General features: G+C 40.9%; 1 protein-coding gene across 1 annotated transcript; it reads right to left on the minus strand.

Annotated features, from left to right (window-relative positions):
* Positions 1–1,912: 1,912 nt before the first annotated feature.
* Positions 1,913–27,599, minus strand: CATSPER3 (cation channel sperm associated 3). The gene is given in 8 exon segments (XM_048487378.1): positions 1,913–2,030; positions 3,304–3,461; positions 6,141–6,260; positions 8,666–8,806; positions 10,496–10,678; positions 18,606–18,845; positions 24,317–24,502; positions 27,522–27,599. Coding segments are annotated over 8 exon segments (1,224 nt in total).
* Between the last annotated feature and the right edge of the window lie 255 nt (positions 27,600–27,854).

A 27,854-nucleotide genomic window follows, 5' to 3' on the forward strand; every position in this document is an offset into this window, starting at 1 on the left:
ATTCGGCCAGATGCAGCTTTCCCGGCCAATCAGGAAACAGGAACCGCATTTTGTTAAGGCAGGGTGTCCCCAGCAGAAAAGTGCACGGCGATGACGAGACATGAGTCGACATCCCCGCTTCATGGCACGCTCAGGGAAATTGGTGACATGTGCACACCATCGCGCCAACGCTGCTCTTTACTCGCCGAAAGGCCCGACTGAAGCAAGCTGCTGCAAGGCAAGCGACCGGCTTATTTAATACTGACGCCAGCATGCCATCGCCTCAAAACAATGCCTCTAGCCTACCAAACTTCTCATCTCAGCTAATAATGGAGAGGCTCCGGCCGTCGTCAACCTCCACATGAACGCGACGCGACACCGGTGCCAGCCAACCAGAACTGATTGCAACGGGAGTCTTGCTGTAGAACCCCGGCCATTTTCGAAAGGCCATGGGGAAACAAATGTCTCCTCGCGGGTCAAAAGCCTAAGGCTTTCACGCGGGGTCGCTGCAGGGTTGCACACAAAAGAGGTAAGTGGGGAGTGGCCCATGGAGAGCCAATCCAACATGCAGATGCCCAGCAAAACCCAGGCATGCTAGCAATGAAGATATCCTCATTTTCCCAAGAAAGGAAGGCTGCAAAAAGCGAGAGGGAGGATGTTCCGAGTGCACCTTGATCCTCTTCTCTCTTCAGTCCTCCCACCTCTCCAAAAAGAATGCCAGGCAGAAATATATATTTAGTTAGCTTCATCATTTGTGACATTCCTGTGAGTTCTGATGGTTTCTGTTTAACACACGCCACCCGGGAAAAGCCAGAACGGTGCTGCTGCAAAGCAGCAATGCGTCCTGTGCGAACAGTCTCCCAGGGACAGCATTTTTGCCGTCCCTGGGACACTGTATATGGCCCGTGCAGAAAGGGCCAATGTGTCGTTACTATGGAGTTTCTTATCTTTTGTTAAACCCAACAAGAAAGTCTCAGACTTAATTTCTATTTTATGCTTAAATACTTTCTCCATTATTGCAATCCCATCCATCTAGAATTTGTTTATTATGGGGCGTTCCCACCACATATGAAGGAATGATCCAACCTTTTTTAAAATATATTTTCAGCATAAATTTGAATTACTACTTTTATTGTAGACAACCTCAATGGGGTATAATACGGAAGGAAGGAAGGAAGGAAGGAAGGAAGGAAGGAAGGAAGGAAGGAAGGAAGGAAGGAAGGAAGGAAGGAAGGAAGGAAGGAAGGAAGGAAGGAAGGAAGGAAGGAAGGAAGGAAGGAAGGAAGGAAGGAAGAAAGAAAGAAAGAAAGAAAGAAAGAAAGAAAGAAAGAAAGAAAGAAAGAAAGAAAGAAAGAAAGAAAGAAAGAAAGAAAGAAAGAAAGAAAGAAAGGGCATAATATCTTATAGGTACATATACTGGTAAATCTATTGATCGTTGGGAAAGTATTAAAGCAAACACAGGACCACTTTACCACAGATTCAGCCATTGCCATATACCTACCAACCTTCAACCATACAAAGCAACTATTCATATGTAACCTTACTCTACAGGTAATAGCTAAGATGCAAAATGTGTTATATGTTCCCACTGACAGCACCAAGGAGGAAGGGAATTCTACATGATTACAAGGCCTTTGCCCTTCCTTGCAACCAAGAGGAGAAACACCCTGATGCTCGCACAGAATGACTTTGCAACTCTTAGAGTTTCCCACTTAACAGTTACCACATGGCCTCCAGATCAAATTGCAGGATATGATATACACAGATACATTAGCAAACCAGCCAAATTATGTTTAGATTTCCCAAGATATGAACAATCTCTAAAGAATCCTAGCTGTGGTAATGTCCATGGGAGCTTTGTTATTAACCTCTGGCTTTACTATGTTAAGAGTGAGAAAGACAAAATGGAGAGAGAAAATTTTTAACATTACTTTTATTTAGAATGGCTGCTTCTTGACCGAAGGGATTGCAAAGATTGCCAAGACTTCTCGTTTGCCTCTTTCAGCAGGGTATTCAAAGTAGCAACAATTTCATAATAGAGTTCTTGCAGCCTGTTAAGACGACAATGAGCAAAAATATTCAAAGTCATTGGACTGTGCTATAACAGAGTGGAAAACACCCTTTCTCTCATTTCTCTGTACCTACCTAACCTTCTGCTTTCATTGGGAAAAAACTCATTTGGGTACTTTCATGTTTTTGTGTATAGTAGGTAGTTTGGCCACAGACATATAATGACAAAATACTTTCAAAAATTCCAGATACTTTCACATAGAAATCAGTTTCAATCAATATAGCTATAGTCAGCATGGCTCCATCTGTGACTACTTAAATCATTGGATTGGGGCCACAGATCCAGAAAACAGATAATTCTTCACACTTGGGGGACCACCAGCTTTGCAGAAAAGAATCTGTGAAGGAAGTTTGGTGGGGATAAAATTCCCCCCAAACACAATAATGCTCTCCACTCTTGCACAGAAAATGTGCCTCTGTTAGCTTGCCTCATCTACTCTACCCGCAGGAGAGGCAGCAGATGGAGGGCAGGCTGTGTCTGCCAGTTGGAGGAGGAGTGGGAAATGTTGCTGTCCCCACTGCCTGAGCTTGGCAGGCAAAGACTGAAGGTGGAGAAAATGAGCAAACAACATTAGAAATTTCCACATAGGTTAGTGAGGAAGGGATATGTTCACATATTTTCAAAAAACAATGACAAAAACAATGCTTTTTTTGGTCAGTGTAACTGTGGAGGAGATTGAACATCTTGCAGTGGTCAAACTCTTACAAATAGAATCTTCTTAACCTGAAATAAGAATAATTTACTTCACTTATACCTTGCCTTCAAACCCAAAATGAGCTACATTCTTCCTCTCTCTTCCATTTCATTATAATAATAATATTATTACTAGCGGGGCCTGGCCATGCGTTGCTGTGGCTTATTGTGGTGAAATGGGGAAGGAACAGTAGCAGCAAATTAATTGCAGAGGCCAGCAGTACGTGCTCATGCAAACACGAAGCCTGATACTGTGCAATGTCAATGATGTGTGTGTCCACATTCCTGGGGGGGGGGGGGATGGAAAGTCACCCCTCCCACACATCTAGGCTGGCTGGTCATGATCCTTTACCTGGGAGTAAGTTTGGTTGGTGGCAATGGGTGGCGCTTCTGAGGAAACCCTCTGAGGGGCGCGACGCAGCCATTCAAAGCATGTCACATGTCACATTTGAGTACATCTCAATGTGAAAAATACAGGAATTAGAGTGTTAATAACTTGATAGGCATTCATGTGAGCATGAGCTCATTCTTATCCTGTTGGTTTAAGAAGAGTTACCTACTTAAAAACCGTGGCATCCTGACGATCTAGAGATGTCAAATACAGATCGATGAATGGTATAGTGGCACAAAATTCTTCTAGGATCATTGGATCTGTATGATACAGTGTTTTTTTAAAGTCTTCTACAAATTCATTGAAGGTTTTATATTCACTCGATTTCTGATGTGGAAAAACACACAGTTTAAAAACCACTAAAGCGAGGCTATATTTGGCTCCTCGGGACTATACCCAGTTACTTCCACCTCTGGTAAATGGACATTGCTGCTGTGGACCTAAATTCTTCATTTAACTGTTAATGTTATAAAGAGTGCTAGACAGCCATTGTAGGATTTACTTGTTTGTTTACTTATGCAAAATATCTTAAACTTTCTTGGCCTAATGATTTTGAGGTGTCTTCAGTTTAAAATTTAAATTTAACACTATTAAATCACATCTATCAGTTGTTCTTTAAAGGCATTAATTCATCAACAAGGAAAAACAAATTAGTTGCTAAAATAATCCAAAGGCAGTTTTAAAAAAAATCAAAAAAAGTTTTGGTGAACAAGGTTTTAGCCCAGGGGTCCCTAAACTTTTTAAACAGGGGGCCAGTTCACTGTCCCTCAGACTGTTGGAGGGCCAGACTAAAAAAAACTATGAACAAATTCCTATGCACAAATGATTGTAAAATGTTTGATTTCACCTTTCAGCCTTTCTGTCATGGTCTATTTTTAGAACAGTGACCAAAGTATGTCAAGTACAGGGTGGGCGCCAAATATTGTTGGGGAGGCTGTGGAATACCTTCCCCTGTAAAAAAAAGCAGAACTTTCCCAATGAAGCATTCCATCTAACCCAGGATCAGGTATCTTCCTGGGTTCTTTCCTCCCTAGCAGCCAGCGAGCGATTCGCCAGCCTGGCTGATGCCAATGGGAGTGAGGCAGAACAAAAGCCTGAGAGCAACACATGGAGTAGCTGAGAGGGAAGGGCGGAGCAGGCGTTGCCACATGTAAGGTTTCCAACTCTGGGTCAGAAAATTCATGGAGATTTGGGGGTGCCATCATGTAATTGCAATCAACAGCTGTTGGGGCCAGTTCCTCCTCTCCCTCAAGCCCCCACTGCACATGAATGGAGCCATCGCCGCCATGCCTGGTGGGCCAGATAAATGCCTTCAGGGGGCCACATTTGGCCCCCGGGCCGTAGTTTGGGGACCCCTGTTTTAGCCTAACATCTAAATCTAAGATCAAGTGCCAGGCAAGTGCCTGAGTGCAGAGAGCTGACAATCTAAATGCTGTCAAAGAAGAGGCTGTATGTCAGGTGACTGCCCATCTCATTTCTAAATAGTTTCCTCAGAAGATCAGTTCTTGGAAAGGTTCATATTTGAAGCACTTCAAATCCTGTATTGTTGGAGACTTTAAAGGCCAAGTCCCTGGGTCTTATAAAACAGGTGAGATATGACCTTGATCATAAACACCTGTCAGCAGTCTTGCCACTACGTTTTGCAACTGAAGGCAGCTTCCAAAACATCTTCAAAGGCAGACTGTTCGTACAACATATTACAACAGTACAGTCTAGATGTAATCAGGCACTGAATGATTGTGATCAGATGCTCTCATGGAAAAGCTGCAAGTAGTATGCCAATCAAAGGTGGCCTAAGTCACTACATGCTATAATGGGGATTTGAGCCTCTACCTAAAACATGGGTGTAATAGCACCCCCAAGCTGCCAACTTGTTCTTTCAGTGAGAATACAACCCTGCTAGAATGGATTGCCTCCTGAATCTCTGATCAGCGGTATTATCAACTAGCTACACTCCAGTTATGTCAGCACTGAGTTTCAACTACAGCTGAAAAGGACGAACAGAGCTGAGTATTCCCAGCATATTGATGACACTGAACTCCAAAACCCTGAAGAATCTATCCCAGTAATTTCATATCAGATGGCCTAGATTTCTATCGGGCATATCGCTTCCTTAAAACTTTATAAAACTTCCCCACATGGAGGCCTTTAAAGATGTGACATGGATCTTAAAAACTGTTTACCATGCCTTATCTTTCTCAAGCAGCTTACTACCTCTCTGCATGTTTGCCAAATAGCTCGAAAGGGGATGGGCAAGCTCTAAGAAAAGGCCAACAGCATGCTACTTTGTACAATGGTATAAGTGTACTGTATGAGCTAGTGGTGAGTATGTGAAATTAGCCACAAAGTATAATAAATCACATATTATCAAATCACAGAGGGTGTGACATCCTCTCCATGATACTCTGCAAAACAAACACTTGAATACTCTCAAGATCATTTCAGTAATTCATCTGAACTCTCTAATGTAAAAATAGTATGTCAAATATACATATTGCCGGGCTCACAGAGTGAAGAATAGCTACCGGTAGCTAAAAGGAAACTTTGCTGGTTAATAGGACAACTGAACAACTTTTAAGTTTCCATTTCAAATTTAACATAAATCGATAGCTTAGTTTACTCTTACAGGTGTAAATATTTATAAATCTTGGTATAGGCAGTAGAATGAAATGTCAATGAGGGGTCAAATACCGAGATGTTAAGATGAACTTGCCACTTTGACAGCTTCTGAGGGATTATATTTTTTTACATCTAACAATAATAGTGCCTTTTAAATTAAAAAACTAGTACAATATGTAAAAGGCTAGATTGAAACCTTTCTCCTTTGTGTGTGTGTGGGAGGGGGGGGTCAGGAAATTGTGGTAGGATCAAAAACGTTGCTACCTGCTGTTTGCGGTGGTAGTGGCCACTCTACTACCTCAGAATTCTGCCATCTAATTCTGCTGCATGTAGAGACTTTCTAAGTGTTCAGCCATGAAAACATAATCAAAACAGAGAAAATCTAACCTGCTCACTGATTAATGCATTGATTTCTTCTTGTTGCCTTCTTAATATAGCCTGCTTCTTTGTATGAAGAGTAGCCCGCCTCTCTGCTTGAAGCTTCCTCTCATATTCTTCAGTTGTACCCTGTACCAGTGATGGGATTCAAATAATTTAACAACGGGTTCCGATGGTGGGATTTAAATAATTTAACCACTGGTTCTTTACAAGCACCGTTTTAACAACCGGTTCTGCCTAAGTGGTGCGAACCTGCTGAATCCCACCACTGCCTGTATCCAAGGTTGTGAAAGGGTCTTGAGGCAGAGATGCAACTTACTTGCTACACTTTTGGGAGAACTCTCAGCCCAGCAAGAACATCCAGCAACAACTGTGTTCTTTCTCTTTGAGCCTCCCCACCCTTGAACCATCTCCATACCAAATAGATAAAATAATAACTACCAGTAAATGTGGAGCCTGCATGATTATATAATCTATTCCTGGGCTAAAGCGGGAGATGGGTTCCAGATCAGACAGCTGCGAAATTCAAACACTGGAGTTTGCTTTTGTAAAGTCACGGCCTAGGACTCATCCAGGGCTGCTGTTGCTGCCTGGGAGTGGGGAGGGATGAGGATAGTCCCATGTGCTGGCTGCATGGTGCCCAGCAGACAGGGTCATTAAAGTTCAGGCCAGCACAGCTTCAGGCAGCTTGTGGGGGCAGAGACGGTGCTGCTGAGCCATTTAAGGCTGCACAAAGCAAGCCACTTCCTTCTGCAGGTCCTTTTCACCTGGCTCTTCCCGCCCATGCTCCCTTTTCTCTTGCATGTTTTTGTGAGTTCAGCTGTTCTGGGTGACTTAATTTTATATGGTTTCATTAGTCACAGCTTGATGGGTTGCACAAGGGAACTGAACACTTTTGGGGAGGAGGAGCCTACATGTCATCCTCCCATCATTGGAGGCCTCCAAAAGTGGGCTTGGAGGTGGAGCGAGCCTAGATACTGCATACTTAAGCAGGGGCTGCTAGCTGGCTTACACCCCCGGGCAGCAAAGGGAGATCCATTCAGAGACTTGTTCCCAAATGGCTCCCACAGACTTGCTGCTCCTGGTTTCTCCCAGCACTTGGGGAAGAGGGAAAGGTGTCACTGGGGAGCAGCAAGGGTGTGGCTGGATCTGCTTCCACAGTGGCTGGATCTGCTTCCTCAGCCAGCAAATCAATAATCATGCTATGGTCAGTTTTTTATTCCACAACCAGTTGTCCTGCATGGGCCCTCGACTCTCCTCTCCCCACCTCGGGAAGCAAATAACATTCCAGATTCATTCTGTACTCCCTGCTCATGTGAGGGGAAAGCTGAGGTTCTACCAATGCACCCAGTCAATGTCCATTTCATTTTCCCTACCTCCTTCCTATAAGTGGCTCAGTGAGGCACACATAGTTCTCTGCTCCATTTATCCTCACAGCAATCCCAAGAGGTTGCTTATACGGAGAGTATGACTGGCACAAGGTCAGCCAATGAGCCTCATGGCTGAGTAGAGATGTGAATATGTGACAAACACATTTTAGTGCTCAGATTACATCAACTTTATCGTCCCATAGAATCACCAGTCCCAAATCAACAGAAGTCTTAACAATACTTGCGAAAAAGACACTCAAATTGTTATCGTTTTATCTGCTCAAATTAAAAACTCCCTCTTTCATTGGACAACCTGATTTCACATCTTCCTCCCATCTTACAGGAAGGTACAAACTACCAATCCAGATGGATAGGCTGATTCTCAGTAGCCCAAATATTCTGCATTTTATTGTTAGTGACAAAGCCAGGCTAAGCTATAGGGACAATACCAGAAAAGCACATCTGGTCACAACATCATATTTTAAAAGACAGGTAAAAAGTGACAAGTAGGAATATATTCCAAAAAGTTGCTTGTACACTTTTCTCTTTTGGCACTATTATCAATCAGGCTTGCCCCACAAGATTTTTTATCCTTGCATAGAGGCAAGGGCAACTCTTTTAAAGAAGGGAATCTCAGCAAACCTAGGAAATACATTTTTTTAGATTTTATATCGTCCCTTTCATCCCAGTGGGAACCCACAGCAGCTTACAGCATTGCTCTTCCCATCTCCATTGTTATTCTCAGAATAACCACTCTGTGAAGTAGGTTAGGTTGAGACTCAGTCACTGGCCCCAGGTCACTTAGTGAGCCTTATTTTTATTTATTTATTTATTTATTGGAATTTTTTTATACCACCCACCCCTGAAGGAAGAACATATTGAAGGGATACAAACCCTTCAAGTCAGAGTGAGAATTTGAACTTGGGTCTCCCAGATTCTACTCCAAAACCCTAACCATAAAACCACACTGAGTCTTCTGCCCCAATAGACAGAGAGAACATTAATGTATCACATGAACTATAATTCACACTATACCCATTGGAGTCTCCATGTTGCTCTTATAGGGGCAGAATTTTAATTTCTTTCTCACACATACACATAGTTTTTTGCACTCATCAAAAGCTAGTTCTCAATGTGTACTACCATTAGAAAAAGGCAATTTACCTGAATATCCATAATGACAACTCCAATGAACATATTGAAAAACACAAAAAATCCTAAGAGTATAAAGACGATTGTGAAGGCCCGGCTTGAGGTGACCCCCTTGTTATCCAATTCGTCTTGCAAGTCTGTCCAGCCATCAACCTGAAAGTTGGTTAGATCAATCATTTAAGCTTTAAAGACTCTTATCAATCAAAAATCCTATGAATCCCATGATTGTATTAATTTAATACAATCTCCTACAAAAATACTTTAAATGATTCCTATGACTCCTGATTTAAAATAACTGCTATAATTACAATTAGCAGTTACTAATAATCATTGTTACTAGTATACTATTTATCTTGCTCCATTTCATTCATTTTCATTTTTGTTTTTGCCTTTTACATTTGATCTAAAGTTTCATTCTTTTCTTCTGCTGTTTTTTGCTGTAAATCCTGCTCTCTCACACAAAGATGAACACAGAAAGATTAGAAGAAGAAGAAGAAGAAGAAGAAGAAGAAGAAGAAGAAGAAGAAGAAGAAGAAGAAGAGGAGGAGGAGGAGGAGGAGGAGGAGGAGGAGGAGGAGGAGGAGGAGTTTGCAGGAGACTCAAAGGGGCTTACCATCTCCTTGCCCTTCCCCCCTCACAACAAACACCCTGTGAAGTAGGTGGGGATAAGAAAGCTCCGAGAAGCTGTGACTAGCCCAAGGTCACCCACCTGGCGTGTGTGGGAGTGCACAGGCTAATCTGAATTGATAACGTGAGACAGAACATTTTTGCTTACAACATCTATCCACCCATTGTGAGAAACATTGCAGGAAAGTGTGAACTTCATTAGTTAAGTACTGGTTTTATTAGTACAAAATCTTGAAGTGTATTTGTAATTGGTGACAGAGATGGGATCCTAATAAAAAAAATCCTGGGAAAAACAGTTAGTACAGATATATATCTAGTTTTCAGTGACATATTCTGAAAACGTTCCCACCTAGTTAATTTTACCATTACATAGAATAAAGTTTAAATATCCATCTTTGTCATTCCAAGTCAGGAGTGTTGGTTGACATACTTTGTATGACAGAACTGACTGTGAATAGATAAGTTATCGACATTGTAAAAATATAAAAATCTAGAAAACTTTCTTAAGGACTGAAATCCCCTTGTGAATTACACCAAGAAAAGAAGAATTTTTAAGCATTTGTCAATATATCTAAAACAATAAATTGGTTATATGTATAAAGATATGTATAATTTAGTGGAATGTAACAGCACAGTAGCTAGGATTTAATCTGCAGACTGTAGGTATAATATATTTGTTATGTTAGTAGATTGTAATTATAAAAATCCAGAATAAGGATTGTGAGAAATTGTTTTAAAGTAAAAGTGTGAGGTTAGTGAGAAGTGAACTAGATGAATTCCTCTCTTGTGTTTCTGTTCTTTTGTTATTTTTTCTTTCCTTTTTGTTGTTGTTGGTAGATTGTATAGGAGTTCTGTGTGTGTTCTGTATGCAATATAATTGATCTTTGTTGTGTTGGAGAGGATATATGATGTACTGTTGGTTAAAAATGTTTAAAGCACTATTTGAACTGATGATTCAATTATCTTGTGGTCAACTTAGTTTAGTAAAAACACCCGACATGGAAAGTATTTGATGGGGCATTTTAATTTGGATATAGTGAATATAACTCATTTATATTTTAACCTAAAGATAAGTTTATTATTTTAATCTGAATGTTTTAACTGTATGTATTTTTGGATGTTATAGTCAATGGCTCAAACAATAAATACTATTTGACTTGGTTAAAAAAGATAATAAAGGTGCTTATAGATAATAGAAAGGTCTGCAGAAATTACCGTTACTAAACTGAAAAGAGTGAAAAAGGCGGATGGCAGGTTCCCCCAGTTCTTTATATCTCCTGTGTCAGGATCTCCATACAAATCATGACCCAGAATTGCAAAGATATACATTAATAGGAATAATAAGACAAGGACGTAGATCACATTCTTCACAGTCTGGCCCAGGGCTGTCATCAGAACCTAGGGAATGAAAAGATGGAAGTGAATACAGTAAAATTTTAAAACAAATGGGGCAGGAAGTAAGTCTTGCATCCTCTAAAGCAGAGAGAACTCTCAGCAACCAGTGGGAGGCCATGCATAATAACTACGGTGGGATACAAACTAGTAGGAGGTCTAAGATCCAGTTCAAACAGTTTTTGAACCTGGAGAACAAAATAAATATGCTTGCCATTGTATATTAACTGTGTCAACTTATACTAACTGTGGCTTTCCCCTGAGCTTTTCTCAGACCTTGATTGTTTTTATTTAGCAGTAAGAAGCTGTCACATACACACAGGCATTATTTTTAAGTGTCACCAGACTTGCACCTTTTGTTCTCAAAGAGGGGTTCCCAGGTACAAAATGTAATATATGAATCAATAAGGAAATGTTACTGCATCTGGAATTAGTGATATGTGCCCTTACACAAGGCATGGAAACTGACAAGGTGGTGATATCCTTGATCTACCAAAACAAAACAAAAACCTTGGCAATACTGGCTATATACAGATGAGCATATGATCCTGGCTTTGCACAAGTCCATTAACCAGGAAATGACACCTGAATAGAAAATGGATTTTGGATATGAAGTATGAGTTGGTGTTGGCAGACACAGACACTGATCTTAAAAGAACCAGAAGATTGTATAAGAAACCCTTTGGCACTTGTAGGGTTTCTGTACTCAACAACAACAAAAAAAGGCAGCCAGTCCATTCTTTAGCAAGGCTCTGAAGTATTGTAACACCCAAGCAGTGCAGAGTCTTCTGTAGTTTAGATTTAATAAAAATGTTTGTGATCTTGGCCAAGATCCACGACCAACAATCTGACTCAAGCAATATTTCCAAATCCATATTCCCATCAATTCCTAAGAGAGTCTAGTGTATATTCTGATGAAATTTGTGTTCCTTTATAAGAGTTCATTTTGTTTAGAGTCCTTACCCAATGACTATATGCTTTGAAATGCTCTCTCTAGGGCACATTAAAGCAGGAGTTATTGTAGTGGCAAAAACCAACAAGACCACATCTGCTTCACAGTAAACAGTATTGATAAATTCAATCAACATTACTGTGGCTTTATCATGGAACTAAGGACCCCTGAGAAGGAATTACTTCTTTTTCTACTGTGTCACCCTACTACCGGTATAATAGGACTTTCTTTCTCCATCTTTCTCCTTTCTCCATCAGCCCATTTCTACTGAAAAGCCTCTTCAAAAGATCAGGGAACCCTCCAGAGAAGTATTTGATGTAGTGTGGGAGAGGAGAGCTGTTGGAGATGAGATAATGAACATTTGAAGTCCACCTTGTAAAACACTCTCCAGTCTCCACTCACACAAAGCATCTTTGGATGCAAGCCACTATAAACGACTATCACCATTCAATAGATTATTTGGTAGTAGTGGAAGCTGAAGCCAGTTTAAGGCAGCCCCATAGGATTTTCAAGGAAAGAGATGTTTAAAGATGGTTTACCATTGCCAGCCTCTGCACAGTAACCCTACATTTCCTTGGTGGCCTCCCATCCAAATATTAACCAAGGCTGACCCTGCTTGTTTCCAAGATCTGATGAGATCTGACTAGCCTGGGCCATCCAGCTCAGGGCAGCAGATTATTTAGACCCTTCCTCCTTATTCTCCCCCAAGCAGCAGCTGTCTTCCCATGCTGCTACAATTATGTCTACAAGAACCACAAACATGGGTCAACTGCTTGCTTCTTCCATTGGTTGGAAAGAAGGTTTTTCAGCTAGCTTCTACTAATATTTAAACAGCATCAAAAAACTATTCTACAGGAAGTCATTGAAGATTCTAGGTATGACCCAACAAAACAAACAGAACCTGGGCTGAATATTTCAATGGATATTTGAATTCACTCTGGAGGCCTTCCTGGCCTGCAGAAGGGAAAAGAGGGGTGGGATGGATGGCTAAAATTTACCTGAGTCACCAGGTGACCCAGGTGAATAGCGCCTGGGTCAAATGTCCTCCGTGCTCCTGACATGTCATTGGTTGAGGTGGAGTGGCTGAGAAAATTGTATGTTTTCGCATTCTTGAATGAATATGAGAATTATCATTTATTTTTATGCACTGCCTTTGTCAAAACCATTATTTTATGCATTACTGAACATGGTACTTTGATACAAGAGCATTTATGCCAAAACGTATTTTTACTTTCAAACGGATTGGGGAGCAGGGCTAGGTAGGCACTAGGACCCATTCTACAACGAAGAAAGTCTAGCATGCTTTGTTTTGTGGTGGAGGAATTGTCAGAACTCTGAACCACATACATGTATTGCACATGTCTTCGCTGTTGCTTGTAGTTAACTAGGGCTTCTCCTGGCTGGAGTCAAACATGTCCTCACCCTGGGACCTGGCTGGTGTTTATGATCTCATCCCGGGGGTGAAGGCCAGATGGCTTATTGTAGTAATCTAGTTACTGATAGGAGCGCGCTGGTACCAGACAAAATGAAACTGCAGCCGAGGGCTTTCTTACCAGATATTCAGTCCTAGTGTTGAAAGGGTGGGGGGATACTGGGTGATAAAAGACTAACAACTTGCTGTGCTTTCCAGAACTGGCTTTCTCACATATGATACATGTTTGCTTATAATAATAAAGACTTCTGAGAACCATACCAGAGTCCATGGGAAGGTGGGAAGGCCGGGCCCTGACCTAAATAGGCCCGGCCCCACCTTCCTTGGTGACGTCAGGGCGCCCTGTGTTGCTGCTCGGCGCCCTGAAGCCTGCCAGGCCCATGTTGCCTGGCCAGCCTGAAGCCTCACGAGCTCTGGAGAGCTTGTGAGGCACAGTGAAATGCGGGGGGGAGCATCACGGAGGCTGTCCCTTCCCCACCAGCAATGGCTGCTGCAGTAAGTCGTGGCCGCTCTATCTAGTTACTGATAGGAACGCACTGTTACCAGACAAAATGAAACTGCAGGCGAGGGCTTTCTTACCAGATATTCAGTCCTGGTGTTGAAAGAGAGGGGGGATACTGGATGATAAAAGACTAACAACTTGCTGTGCTTTCCAGAATTGGCTTTCTCACATATGATACATGTTTGCTTACAATAATAAAGACTTCTGAGAACCATACCAGAGTCGATTTATTGAGCAAGAAACGGTGATCTAACAGAAATATACAATCTACTTTTTTATATTAGTTAAGAAGGTTCTAAGTTGGTTTATTTTAAATTGTACTGTAAATGTTTTGGTCGAAGACCGTAAATAAATATTATTATATTACAATCTACTAAGATCTTTATGTGAAACAGGGTATATACTCTATTGTACACCAATGACCTTGAGACCTAGGTCTCATTTCAAGCTTGGTAATACCTTTACTGGACAGCTAGTGACTCCAGGAAGAGAGAGGGCCCAAAGCTGGGAATTCTCCACCTCTGGCAGGGGTCTAACAACCCTAGGCCTGTCTCTGCATTTCTCTAGGCCTCCACAGGTCCACAAGGATTCCTAGATGCATCTCTTATTGAGGGGTGGCTTTGTGCCTTTAGATCTCAGAAGCTTGTTAACTACATTGAACTTAACCCCACTACATCTTCTAATAAGGCAATTTTCAGAGCAGCTTGGCATTCTAAATGTCTACTTTCGAACCAAAGCCAGATGAATGGAGTCTACATCATAATCAGGATTGTGGCTAACAGAACTTCTCTGTGTAAAGTACAACAAGGAAATTATTACCTCAAGGTGGGAATTTATTGCTTTAAGGTGGGAGGCAGAAAGTTGTAAAAAGGTGTTTTTTTTTAATTAATAAAGGGAACCATACCAAGTTAGTATTGAATGTTTTCACCCTTCACCACAGTTTCCCACCCAAGGGGTAATTTAGACTGCAATTAATAAATTATAATGCACATGGAGCTACAACCTCCCACAACTTCTGAAAAATGGATTACAAAGTATGTTTTAGGGGCAAGAATGCTTTCCCAAAGAACATTGGAGAATTGTCTCAATATTTTGAGCTAAAACTTTTTCAGATTCTAATATTTTACCTGGGTATGGTCAACAACTCTTGGAGGAGGATGCTAAGGAGACTAAAATAAACTCTGATGGAAGATGTTGCTCCAAAATGGAAATTTTGAACATGTGGAAACCTATAGGATGGGTGGTCTGCTGTTCAACGATTTATACAGTTTGAGCACACTGGTTTTAAAATATTCTATATCCAGAATATTTAATTCTATGCACTCAGATCTGCATATATAAAGTGGTGCATCTCAAAGCCATGTGCAAAAAAAAATCCACAAGTTAATTATACACTGCATCAAATCTGCACACCCTCTTCCCAGTTTCCACGGACTGTCTGTTTCTTCTAGAATTATTAGCAAAGATAAGTAGAAATGCCTGATTTCTCTTCTATAAGCTGCCTGTTGTTTTATATACCCCCTTCTTAAACTTTTTTCCTTGAAATGATGGATAATTAGCATATAAAAACTTGGGGATAACTGAAGTCCAAGATCAAAAGTAACAGGATAAAGGCTCAAAATTGATCATTATAGAGCTTTGTGCCTATAAATGTTCCACTTCTAGTGAACTCCCAAGCTAATTAATGATAAGCAGAAACGTAGGATAAACGACAACTGCACACATTAACTCCCCAAAGAAAACTAAATATTCAAGGTTGCTAGGAAAAACCAGTCAACTCTTTTAGACTATCTGTGTTACAGCTTTCATGCATGTCAGTCATTGCATGCTTGATCAACACAATTTGGCAAATGAAATCTGCATCATAATCACAGATTTTGTCAAAAATGTGCAGTGTCATTCTACATTTTGAAATTATACATAGTTCAAAGTTTTTTTAAAAAAAATTCATAATTATGGGCATTTTTTCAAAGTCCCATTTCCTGTAAAACATGTGATCATTGTTGCCAGAGAATGTGATGTATTCCATCTACGGGTCTGTGATGAACTGCAGTAAAAGGATTAATTTGAAGATGCCGTTTTTTCCAAAGAAAAGAATCTAAAGAGTTAACCCAGAGCTCCATCTGATTGGCTGGCTGAGCTGCAGCTATCTATAAGGGCCAGAGAGCATGTCCTCCTGAGGGAGTCAGAAATAGAGCCAGATTGAGATAGAGCTAGGGAAAGAGAGGGGAAAGGCAGAGAGAACACCAGAAAGCCGGAGAGCTGAAAGAGAATATTACTTCACCAGGGGCTAGGTAGCCAAGGTTTGGTGAAGGACCGTGAAAGGCCAGGGTGTGTGTGATATCTGAGTCTTAAGTCCAAAGGGAAATCTAATCACAGGAACAATACCTGAACCACACGAAGGGCTTGGTTATAGGTCACTGTGGAGAAAGCACCTAGAAATGGGACCAGAATGTCTCTGAGGGTGTGTGTTATATAATTTACAGTCAGGAATGGTTGGGGGAAACCCCAGAGCCTGCTTTGTGTAGTCCAGTGTGACACCTTTTAGTGGAAAGGGTGGATTGTTGAAGTATTTGTTTGGGTTTGTGTACGGAAGGTTTACCCTGAAGAAAGTAACTGAGTGAAAGAAGATTTATTTGAACTGAGTCAACATTCTATCTGTAACATCTAAAGCAGGGGTGGGCAATTATTTTTTCCATGGGGCCACATAAGAAACAGAAAATATTGTGGAGGGCCGGGCCAAAAGGCGAGCACCTGCAGCTGACAGCCAAGGCAACCGGGTCATGGCTTTCAGTTACTCCCCTGGCTACGGGCTGAAAGCCCTGCGAAGCGAGCCAGCCAAGGCAGCCGGCTGGGGCTTCAAAGCACCTAAACTCTAACATAACAGGGGCCAGTCAGGGTCATCCGGCGGGCTGGATGTGGCTCCCGGGCCGTATAATGCCCAGGTCTGATCTAAAGTGAACAACTAAGAACTGTATATAACAACAAAAGATTTACCTAAGTATTCCTGCCTAAGAAAAAGTAAAGCTTAATTTTCTCTGTAACATCTATTCTAGCAGTTCTGTAAATAAATGTTCCATTTTGGTTTACGGTTAATAAGCCCCACAGTGTCTCCTTTTAGAGTACCCAAGCCAGCCTGAAAGGTGTAAACAGTTTTGGAGGAAAAAATCTCCTCACAGTGATAACAAATTTCCCTCAGAGATGGCAGCGAGAAATAGCCTGATCGGATCAGCCAGAAGAGGTTGGGTGTGCGTGTGTGTGTTTGGGGGCGGGGGGTGTTAGCTGCTCTACTCTCTCAGCAGTAGGGTTAATCCTTTACAGGGGACATCACTAATTCCTGGGAATGCAAATGACTTGGAATATATAATATGCTTTGGATTAATTTGGGTTACTTCAGAAAGGGAGGCATTAATAATATCCCTAAATAACAATTTTAATTCCTCCTGGAAATATTTCAAACTCCAAGAGGGATGGATCAAAACTACAGGACACCTGACTAAAATGATCCATACAAAAAGGATCAAGAAGCACATCTGCAAGATTTTTAATCAGCAAATAACTGAGTAAAAGATAATACCCAACTTCTTATTTTGGGACACCCACGCAGCAGTAATCAAATACCAAACTACCTGAAACAATTGAGCCAAGTGCAATTTAGTGGATGCAATGGTAGTGAGGAAGTGAAATTTGTTTGCTGCTGTCACCAGTATGCTAGGGAGTAGCTCAGTATATCCCACAGATCTGGGAAATGGCTGATCTGTAGATTGGGCTCCAAAGTGCCCCAGAGTATTCTGGAATCTAGCAGGATCCAGGTGATCCAAATGGCTCAGGCAACATGCTAGAGAAAGGAACCATTGTAAAGATAATCTTCAGCAGAAAATGATCTGACCATGGCACTGGATGCATATTCAGACTCCTCATCAAAACACCAGAAACCTTAGTGCAAAAGATTAAATCCAACACATGCCTATTTCATTTTGAGGCTTAAAATGATCTTAAAGATATTTATGGTAGCCACAAAGTCCTATGTGTTACCTGAAAGGGCAATCTTGAAGTCCCCCCCCCCTCAAAAAAACACTATAATTTTAGAGGCCTCCAATACTAAACCAGAGATTTCATCTACCAGCTCAAGAAATAACCCCCACAAGATACATAGACAGTAGATGAGTAGAAAACCCAATGCCAACACAATATACATACTACCAATACCAGCACCTATCTGCACTGGGATCCTACCTCCTCAAAGGTCAAAGCATTCCCCTCAGTTCAAAATACAATCCATTTCTCACACCCTAATTAAAACCCCACAATGAACATAGTAACTGAAAAATCACAAATTCACATCAGTGAACTCAAATGTTTTAAAAATATGGTCAAGCCTTAGCCAAAATCCTTTGTTGGAGGGACACATCAGAGGACAATATCCCCTGATGTCTCCCTCCAGCATTGCTTGGTGGTAGGTCTTTAGAAAAGAAACCACTTTGATCCGTAAGCACAAGCCAGAGGCCCATTCCTGGGCTTGCGATCATCCAGCTTTCAGCTCAAAGAGTTGGACCTGGCTTCCCTCTTTCTTGACTCCTCTGTATTTTCTAAACCCATCCAAGGAGCAGGAAGTAAAATGGACCCCTTCAGTGATAGCTGAGTGTGGTTCTGGCAAGCTCATTCCATTAAACCTTTTTAAAAGACCATTTGATCTTTTCCTGAAACTTGCTGAAATTTGAGGCTGGCTCAAATGTACAGAAATAATATTTCTTCATATTAACATTTTTTTTGTTGTGAACATTTGGCATGTTCAGAAGAAACTAAACTCCTTACGTTTGGCAAAATATTCAAACTTATCATCATGTCCTTCAATCAGAGGTGGCCCAGACCAGAAACAGCTCTATCATCTGTTATGTCTGTATACTTGAATCACCTCTTAAAAGAAAAGAAATGCAATTCATCTAGAACAGAGAAGAAGAATGTTGCAGAAAAGAATGTTGCTTAATTCAGAAATGAAAAATTAGAACTGTATCTGAAGTATCTTTTTCAAATGACATCAATTTACCGTCATTCCTGTGCTATAGTAGACAAGTTTGAGGATCCGGAGTGCTTGGAATCCTTTCACCAGGTTCCAAAATCTGTACTTTTGTGGGTTGCTTCTGTCTATAAAATATAACAGGTAAGCAGAGAAAAGGACAGCTGCATCATATCGCTTATAGCCGTCCTTCCAATAATCTATGGGCTCCAGGTAAAGGTTCAGCAGAAACTCTGTGGTGTAGATGGCTAAAATAATCAGATCTGCTACCTGAAAAAGAAACACAAGGTGTGTACGGCACAAGGTTTAGAAGGCACTCACTTGGTTAATTTAATTGCAAAGGAACATTAAATTCTTATACAAACATCCTGAATCAGATTGGTTCATTATTTCTTGAAGAACTTTAGCCAGGCAGGTTCTTCAAAGTTGTGGAATCACAACGTTAAAGCACTGCACAACACAAAAAACAAATTGGGGGGGGGGTGGGGAGAGAGAAAGAGATAAGGCTCTTGGCCAAACTCCAAGGCTTCCCTCGTTATTTTTTTCCAAGTGCTTATTTTGCCCATGTAAGAATTCTGGATCTGGAGGGCTTTGACAGGAGATTTGGATGGCACGGATATTTATGGTACGACAAAGGAAAATTACATAAAGAGTTATCTAATTATTACATTAGAACAGGGGTAGGGAACCTGCGGCTCTCCAGATGTTCAGGAACTACAATTCCCATCAGCCTCTGTCAGCATGGCCAATTGGCCATGCTGGTAGGGGCTGATGGGAATTGTAGTTCCTGAACATCTGGAGAGCCGCAGGTTCCCTACCCCTGCATTAGAAGGAGCCTTCTCTGAGTGCTTGAAATATAAAAAAAAATATAGCAAATGCAGCACCATTATTATTGCCTCAGCTGAAGCTTGTTCTAGGAAAGAAGTGAATATGAAAGAGAAATGGCCCACATATCAAAAATTGCTGTACTTTAAAAATGACAAATGGGAATTTAAACTCATGGGGGAGATTACAGATATTGTAAAAAAAAACCTGGTTCCATTATTACTAGTTACTGGAGACGTTTATAACTGACCAAAAGAATACGGGTTTTGAGGACGAAGGTAAGGGCGGGGTTCCCGGGTTCAACCCCCCCATTACATGTCTGTTTTTTTCAGTTTTTGGCCTGTAGGGGGTGCAGATTTTAGGCTAGCAGCACCAACATTTCAGGAATATTTCGGGAGACTATCCTGATGATACCATCCAGGTTTGGTGAGGTTAGATTCAGGGGGTCCAAAGTTATGGACTCCCAAAGGGGGTGCCCCCATCCCGCATTGTTTCCAATGGGAGCTAATAGAAGATGGGAGCTACACCTTTGAGGGTCCATAACTTTGGACCCCCTGAACCAAACTTCACCAAACCTGGGTGGTATCATCAGGAGAGTACCCTAAAGATATCCTGAAAGTTTGGTGCTGCTACCTTCACAGTTTCACCCCTGACAGCAGGCACCCCCCAAATTTCCCCAGATTCTCCTTTTAAATTCACCCCCTTCGGCATGGATTTAAAGGGAGAATCTGAGGTCCCCAATTTAAACACGGAAAGTGATGCTGTTTTAGGGTGAGAGATAATCCACCCCGAAAACAGCATCACTTTCAATGTTGTTTTAACTGGGGACCCAGTTTCTCCCTTTAAGGTGGATTTAAAAGGAGAATCTGGCCTCCCTAGTTTAAACACCATTGAAAGTGATGCTGTTTGGGGGTGGATTCCAGCATCACAGTGGCCGCCCATGGGGGGTGGGTTAGCCTGGAGGCCATACCAGCCTCTGCCTGGAGGGGAGAGCAAAGGAGGAAGGGACTTGCTGGCGAGCCAGCTGAGGGAGCCTCGAAGGCCGAGTGGGAGGCAGGTGGTGGGGGCAGGGAAGTGCCCTCGGAGTCCCTGGCCTTGGAGAGCTGCTTTTATAAGCACTGAGGCCAGGGCAGGGCTTGGGGAGGCGTGGCCATGCCCCCAGGTGCGGGTGGGGTGTGGCCATGCCCCCAAACCCACCCCATTAAAAAAATCTATACCTACATCACTGGTTTTGATACACAAATCACACAATTTGAAAGTAACGTTTGTACAAATGTTGATAAATTAATTACCAAAATATATAAGATGTTATTGAAATGGGTTACAGCGGATGAGCTTTTAAAGCCTGTAATGATTAAATAGGCCAGAAATATCAACAGGAATATTAAGGGAACAGTGGGAGAGACTATGGAAAAGTGATTTGAAGTTGATAGCAAGTTATAATCTGGAAGAAAATAATTATAAAATGAGGTATAGATAGTATCTGATGTCAAAAAACTGGCAAAAATGTATAAAGGTAGATGTTGGAAATGCCAAAAGTATGAGGGATTTTTTTTTCTTATTTGGTTATATACAGAGGCTAAATTATTTTGGGACATGAAAGAAAGAAATACAAAAAAAATCTGAAAATGACAATGAAGAAAAAGTCTGAATGCTGTGGTTTTTCCGGCTGGTATGGCCATGTTCCAGTAGTATTTTCTCATGACCTTTTGCCTGCACCTGTGGCTGGCATCTTCAGAGGATCTGATGGGAGTAAAGCAAGTGAAATATATATACCTGTGAAATGCCATGGGTGGGAGAAAGAGCCATTTGCATTTCTTAAAAGTGCTAAAGGTGAAGTTTGCAAGTGTAATTTGCATGTGTTAAGTGGGATTCCTCCATTTTAGCATTTGTATGTAACACTGAAGTTGTATAATCAATTAGCAAGGGCATTTGAATAGCAGTTTGCCTGTGCATTTAAGTACTCATTTACAATCCATTTTATTTCTTCCTGCAGAGAGACATTTTGAGTCTGGGTGATGTTCACTAACCATTGTCTTGATTCTACTGTTTTTAAGTACTGGTTGCCAAATTTTGTTTATTTTCATAATTTCTTCTTTTCTGTTGAAATTGCCCATATGCTTGTGGATTTCAATGGCTTCTCTATGTAGTCTGACATAGCAGCTGTCAGAGTGGTCCAGAATTTCTGTGTATTCAAATAACATTTTGTGTCCAGCTTGGTTTATAACATGTTCTCACTAACACGATCCTTTCATAATGATTAAAGTAGGAGTCATGACACTAGTAACTGGGTGGAAGGCAATAGGATGATCAGTAAAAAGGTAAAGAAAATATAAAGCATAAGTATTAAAACAAGAGTTCCCCAGTGAGCTTCTTCATTAAATATAGGGTAGGTAAGGAAATGAAGGTGAAAATATTTATGCATTTCCAGCAATGTCCATACTGTAAATAGAGTGGGAAATTTTCTGATCCTCTCTCTATCCAAACGTTGATTTAAAAAAATGAAATCCATGAATGGATTTCTTGATATTAACCAGACTTTTCTTTTGGCTTCTATGTCACAAGAAGATATAATTATGAACCAGAGATTTGTGTACAATAGCAGACTTTGTGTAAATTAAAACATCCAAGGTGTGTGGAACATAAGTGTTTCTCAAGAGGAAAACTAAATCATGAGAGGGAGATTATTAACAATATACTTTCATTCCAAATTCAAAAATATGCCAGTTAAGCTCTATTCAAGTCTGATGGTGCAACAGGAATTCCACAAATGCAAAAGCTGTTGAAGCTGGGGAAAAGGAGCAACAATGCAAGCCACCACTGTACAAAATAATTGTCAGATCAAAAAGCTACCATAAAGAGCTGCCTTATGGTTAGTGATTAATATATTTTACTGTGCCATCTTATTTTAACCAAATGTGTCCTTTCTCTGTTAAGTATTATTGGGCTGAATCCAGACTCAATGTTTTGCTAATGGAAAGGATGGGATAATTTCCAGCAATTCCTGCTTCCTACCAAAGTCCCCCAAATTGCCCCTTTTGCTGTTCTTGACAGTCCCCCAGACCCCAGCACCAGCTTCTTTATGAGCAGCAGCTGCCTCTGCCCCATCTTTCTCCTGGAGGAATTTTCTGGTGAAGATTCAGTGATTTCATTGATTTCTGCCAGTGAGTCCCAGGACTTTTTCTTGCACCTGTTTGGTAGGTTGTTTGGTAGGTTTCAGTTCTATTTGCTTTCCCAGAAGGCCCCTCAGAATCTGCTATCCCTTGAGCAGTCAACTGCTGTCTCAGCTAGGCCTACTTATATCTCACACAAAGACTGAAATGGCTACCATTGGATTGGTTTCGTTCCAATATGCACTAGAAAGCAGATAGCACTGCTATATTTTCCATTCCTCTTGTCTGTTGGTTAAGAATCCTTAAAATTTGTTCATCTTAAGTAACTACCTCAATTTACATACTTCAGTGCCGTGAAGTCATTACTGAGTTGTGATTCTAGCAAGGACTTTCAAGGCAAGTGAAAAACAGAGGTAGATTGCCATTGCCTTCCTCTGCAGAGTCTGGCATGGTGGTCTCCTTTTTAAACATTGACCCTGCTTAGCTTTTAAGATCTGAGCAGAACATGATATACCATGCTACCTTCCTCCACATGTACTTCAATTTACTAATGCATATACAGTTCTTAGATGCAATTATATTCATTTCTATTCACAAATACATATACAACCTTCTTAAGATTCTTTACTACATAAGATAACTGTGAATATTACTGAACAAGTAGGGGACCCACAGAGATTTGTGGGGAATACCTCATTTTCTCCTCCCCCTTTATATAATCTTCAGTTTCTCCGGAAACTCCCATACCTTCTCCTCTTTTCCTGTTTCTTCTCTACTTCCTTTAGATTATTTTAGAGTATAAAGGCCCATGGCCGAGTGCAATAAAATAGACTGATTTGATTCTCTCCTTCACAGCCATGAGCCAGCTTACCTTTATCTCCTCCCCTCACCCCCGTCTTCAGCTTTCCCTACTTCGCTTCCTCTGGCTGCCTCTACCTGTAAAAATTATGGCCCAAGTGCATGCTGCTGGCTGCTGGAGCAGGTCGAGCTGTGCAGTGCTGGCTGCTGGGCTGGGCACAGTTGCGCAATGGGGAACCACAAGGATTTGCAAAATGCACTTCATTTTCCCCTGTGTTTCCACATTGTATTGTCTTTCCCTCCTCTGGGCAGCCAACACACCTTTCCTTACTTCCTTCTCTTCTTCCTTCCTGTCAACAAATCATATCTGCCTTCCAACTTCAGCAATACTTATTACTTATTTACTCCCTCCATACCCTGCCTTCTTCTCCTCTCTTATATTTCAGATTTTTCTGCAAACCTGGGGTATATAGAAAGATTTGTCTTATTTATTCATAACTACCATCTCCAGATTTAAGTATCCACAGATTCGGTCACGTTGAGAATTAGATATGTTGTTTATGTCATGAAATGCTTTGTGAAGTTGGGCCATTAATCAACTAAAATTACTTATGACCAATTCTGTTGAAGTCAGTAGAATTAAACAACGATGCTCATAATCCCCATTGCTTTTAGTGAGGTTTTGCACACAAGTGAATTATTCCTATTTTCCTCATAGTAGATCCATCAGCATGAAAATCATTTTGAGCATAGGGACTCCATACATCTTTCCTCCCTCTGCAGTTTAAATCTGAAGGGAGATATGGCAGAATACCAGAAGTGGTGTAATATCAAATCAACCACTAGAGGGAGCAATATATGTGTGTGAAACATAACCCCTCCCCTCCCCAAAAACAGAAACACCAAAGCAAAAAAAGTAAGAATGTGGGGAAGCCCATGTCTTTAAAACGAAATCAAGTACAATGATAAAGTTAGTAATTTTTTACAGCTTGAGATTTTTATTACCTCCAGGAAGTAATGTGACTCAGATCGAACTTTAAAATCAGTCTCTATAACCAAAAATATTGCATTGAGTGTGATGGTGCTGATCATAAGAGACTTGAATAGTGGGTGGTCTATTATTTTTTTTATGTATTCACACAATTCAGTGTCTGTTCTCCTGGGAAGAAAAAGATAATATCACAGTTCAGTCTATACAGCACAATATCCCTTCATCTGAGCAGTCTAAGGGTTATCTCTGCCAGGCAGTTGATTATTTAAAGAAATGCACATTCCTTTTATAAGCCAAAGGCAGGTAAAAACAAATGCTCTGAACTTTAAATTACGCTTTTTCGGAACTATTAAATTGGAGAAAGGTTTAGACATCATAAGGAGTGAGAATCTAAAACAACAAATCTTTTGTTTACTTGCCACTCAGTTGGCTTGATCCAAAAGGAAAAGTTCAGTTGAGGAATAATAAGCAATGAGGGGGTGTAATTCAAGTCAAATGGAGAATAATGGGTGGAGGAAGGCTTCAGAATTTGTGGAAGGATAGAGGCCAACATATCAAGTTTTCACTGCTCAGATGAACCAAACTATATGGCACATACTGCATGTAACAATAACTCAGTGCCTGGGTGTATAATATTAACGGAAAGGTCTTAGAAAAAGTCTAAATCTATAGTATAGAAACAGTGGTCATTTATGCATCCACTTCTTATCCTGCTGTCAATGCTGTAACTTTGCTTTTCAGTGGTGTTTCCTCACAATTTTTTGTTTATGCAGGTAACCCTCCTGTGAAATGTCCCTAGCAAAGCCACCATTTTGCTCACCCGCCCACTTCCTTTTGTCCGTCTCCATGCAACTGCTATTTAGGGAGGTTGCTTGCCACCTTTTTGTTGTTGTTGTTACCATCTATGGTCTAGCATTACTTTGTCAGACCAATCTATCCATTTCACTTGGGTTTATTCACTGCTCCAGCAATAGACCTTTGGTGGTTTTTTTTAAAAAGGTGTTTTTTTTAAAAAAAAAAAGGCGCTGTTTTGGTCATCCAGAAATGGTGGCCCAAAGAATGGGAGGAACTATTGTGGTCTGGACAGAGAAAGGTGGGAAGGAGCAAAAAAACCCAAGGAAAGCTAAGCACACAGTGATCTCCTTCACTTTACCTGTGAAGGGAGAGAAAAATTGCACTTTAAAGGCTTTCTGAAACCATGGGGATTCTCTGACCTGACAGTGGGGTGAGCACCAAAGAAGAGAAAACATGCAGAACCAAGAATCAAACCCAAAGGGAATGTTCGCACAAAGCGAAGAAGACCATACATGCATAAATGACCAGTGAGTGATGAGCAGATTAAGTTTCAACTCCTGTTTTCTATCATTCCCTCCTGAATTAGCTTTTCCTCAAAAAAGAAATGTTGAATAACCATTATGTGGGTTTTTTATATATTGCCTAGTATAGCTGTGCTGGATCTAAGTAGAAGGCAGAGGCAGAAAAGCTAGGCTATAAAGTGTTAGTACTTCACAAAGCCTGAGAATGAGAGTGGAGTTTTAGGAAGAGATTCAGACAAGATTTTAAGGGGTTCAACTATGAGTTCCAGAGAGAGCAGATGTGCTTAGAATCTGTGAAAGACCTGTAGTTTTGGCTGGAAGAGTGTATTGGCAAAGAGAGACCATACTCTAGCCAGACAGGGAATTACTTATAGGGAAAGAAGAATTCCTAGCCCAGGATCTTACAGCAGAGCTAGTTCATCTTCAGGACAGAGTGGGTAGGACTGAGGGAACTGATTTAGAAAGTGTTTGTGTCAGAGAGAGGGACCATTGTCTTGTGAGGGGGAATTACCCTGTGTGTTGGAGATTTCCCATCTCTAGTTCTTTAGTAGGATTTCTTTCAAATACTGTGAAGTAAACCTAAGGTTTGAGAAGTCTGAAGGGGAAAGTGGGTTGTGAAATATTCCTTTTCATATAGTTTATAGGCACCAGAGTTAGCATATGAACCTCAGGGTGCCAGGTTGAATATAATCTGTGAAACCTTGAAAGTGTATCATATTTTAAAAGCATTAAGAACTCTGAAAAACTGACATCCTTTCATAAAGTCAACTACCATCTGTGCTGAACTTTGAAAACATCTTAATATTTGTAAATAAAACTATTTCTTTCCTACTTTTCTCCTAACCTGATTCCCTGTAGTTTTTAATAAAATCCTACGACTTATGTGTTGAATTTGAAAAAGCCTCTTTTGTGGTTATCTGTAAAATAGAGTGAAGGATGGGGGATCACCTCAGGGGGGATGGGGGATCACCTCAGTTCGCTCAGTTGGTTCAGTTAAACATTCATTGCCTTCAGGTATTGAGAGGTGGGAGATTTTTCTCCTCATGATCCCCTGCCTTCACAGCAGCCTTTGAGGAGACTACATTGATGCAGTGTGCGCTTCTCCCTACAGTTTTTCCCTCCTTCTTACCCCCTGCCCCCCACTCCCATAACTGCCATCCCTACCCCTACCCCTCACTCCCAGAACTGTCATCCCTAAACTTTCCTTGGGTGCTAACTGCTGAGATTGAGGCAATGGTTCTAGAGGTGTGGGAGAGGTTCCAACACTTCTACCTTCAGCAGAGATGTTTTTACATTAAAATTCAGATTTTTCTGTAAACCTGGGGGTCCTCCAAATTAGAAGGAAAATCTTCCTGCAATCAGGGTGGCCCCAAATCCACAAATTTAAGTATATGCAGGTGGGGTCATGTTTAGCTGTGAAAATACTTGATTCATGGTGATGATGCTTATGATAGCAAGTGCTTGGTTATTACCATGAGGAATGAGGACATTTCCTTTGCCACAAATGCTACTGGTCACTGAAAGTCACAGGAGGCTGGCTAGATTAAGCAACTCTGCAGACTAAATAATTAAATTTAAAAAGACCAAATCATTTGACATCTAAATAACATCAATGATTAAATAAATAACATTAATGATTAATTTGTCCTGAAACATTTTTTAAATCATTTATAAGAAACATGTCATTTCATCCTGATACATATCCCGTAATCTCCAATTACTATTTGATGCACACATACCTGTCTTTGACATACTGCAGGTTAACTGCTTGTTGGGACACAGAGATTGTTCCCTAAAATTTGGAGGGTGGGGGGAGAAGAAGCAGCAGATAAGGTACAGGAAAACAAACAGAACCAATGGACATGTTTTACCTGTATCGTCCCAGCAGAAGTTTTTCTTTAACTTCAGAAGTAGACTTAAAAGTCTGTACAGGCAACTTCTCAGTAAGTGGTCTTTCTTCAAAATAACTGAACTCCTCCATAACGACACTTAGTATATCAGTAATGGATGGGCCAATTACATGTTTTCTGTAAGCACTCTGAAGACTGGAACAACATAAGACAGTAGAAAAAAGAATGGAATGTCCTACGTGACCTCACACACATTGTGAACTCAGGAATGGAACACAAGCAGTGCAATTCTGAGGGCTGAGGCAGTGCTGTGGCTGCCCACCAGTTTAATTATGGCAGTGCTGGTCTGCTCCCTGAAGGGTTTTGTGAGCAGCATCTCAGTAACT

The sequence above is a fragment of the Sphaerodactylus townsendi genome, linkage group LG03 (assembly GCF_021028975.2).
Source record: "Sphaerodactylus townsendi isolate TG3544 linkage group LG03, MPM_Stown_v2.3, whole genome shotgun sequence".
In the NCBI taxonomy this organism is placed as follows: domain Eukaryota; kingdom Metazoa; phylum Chordata; class Lepidosauria; order Squamata; family Sphaerodactylidae; genus Sphaerodactylus; species Sphaerodactylus townsendi.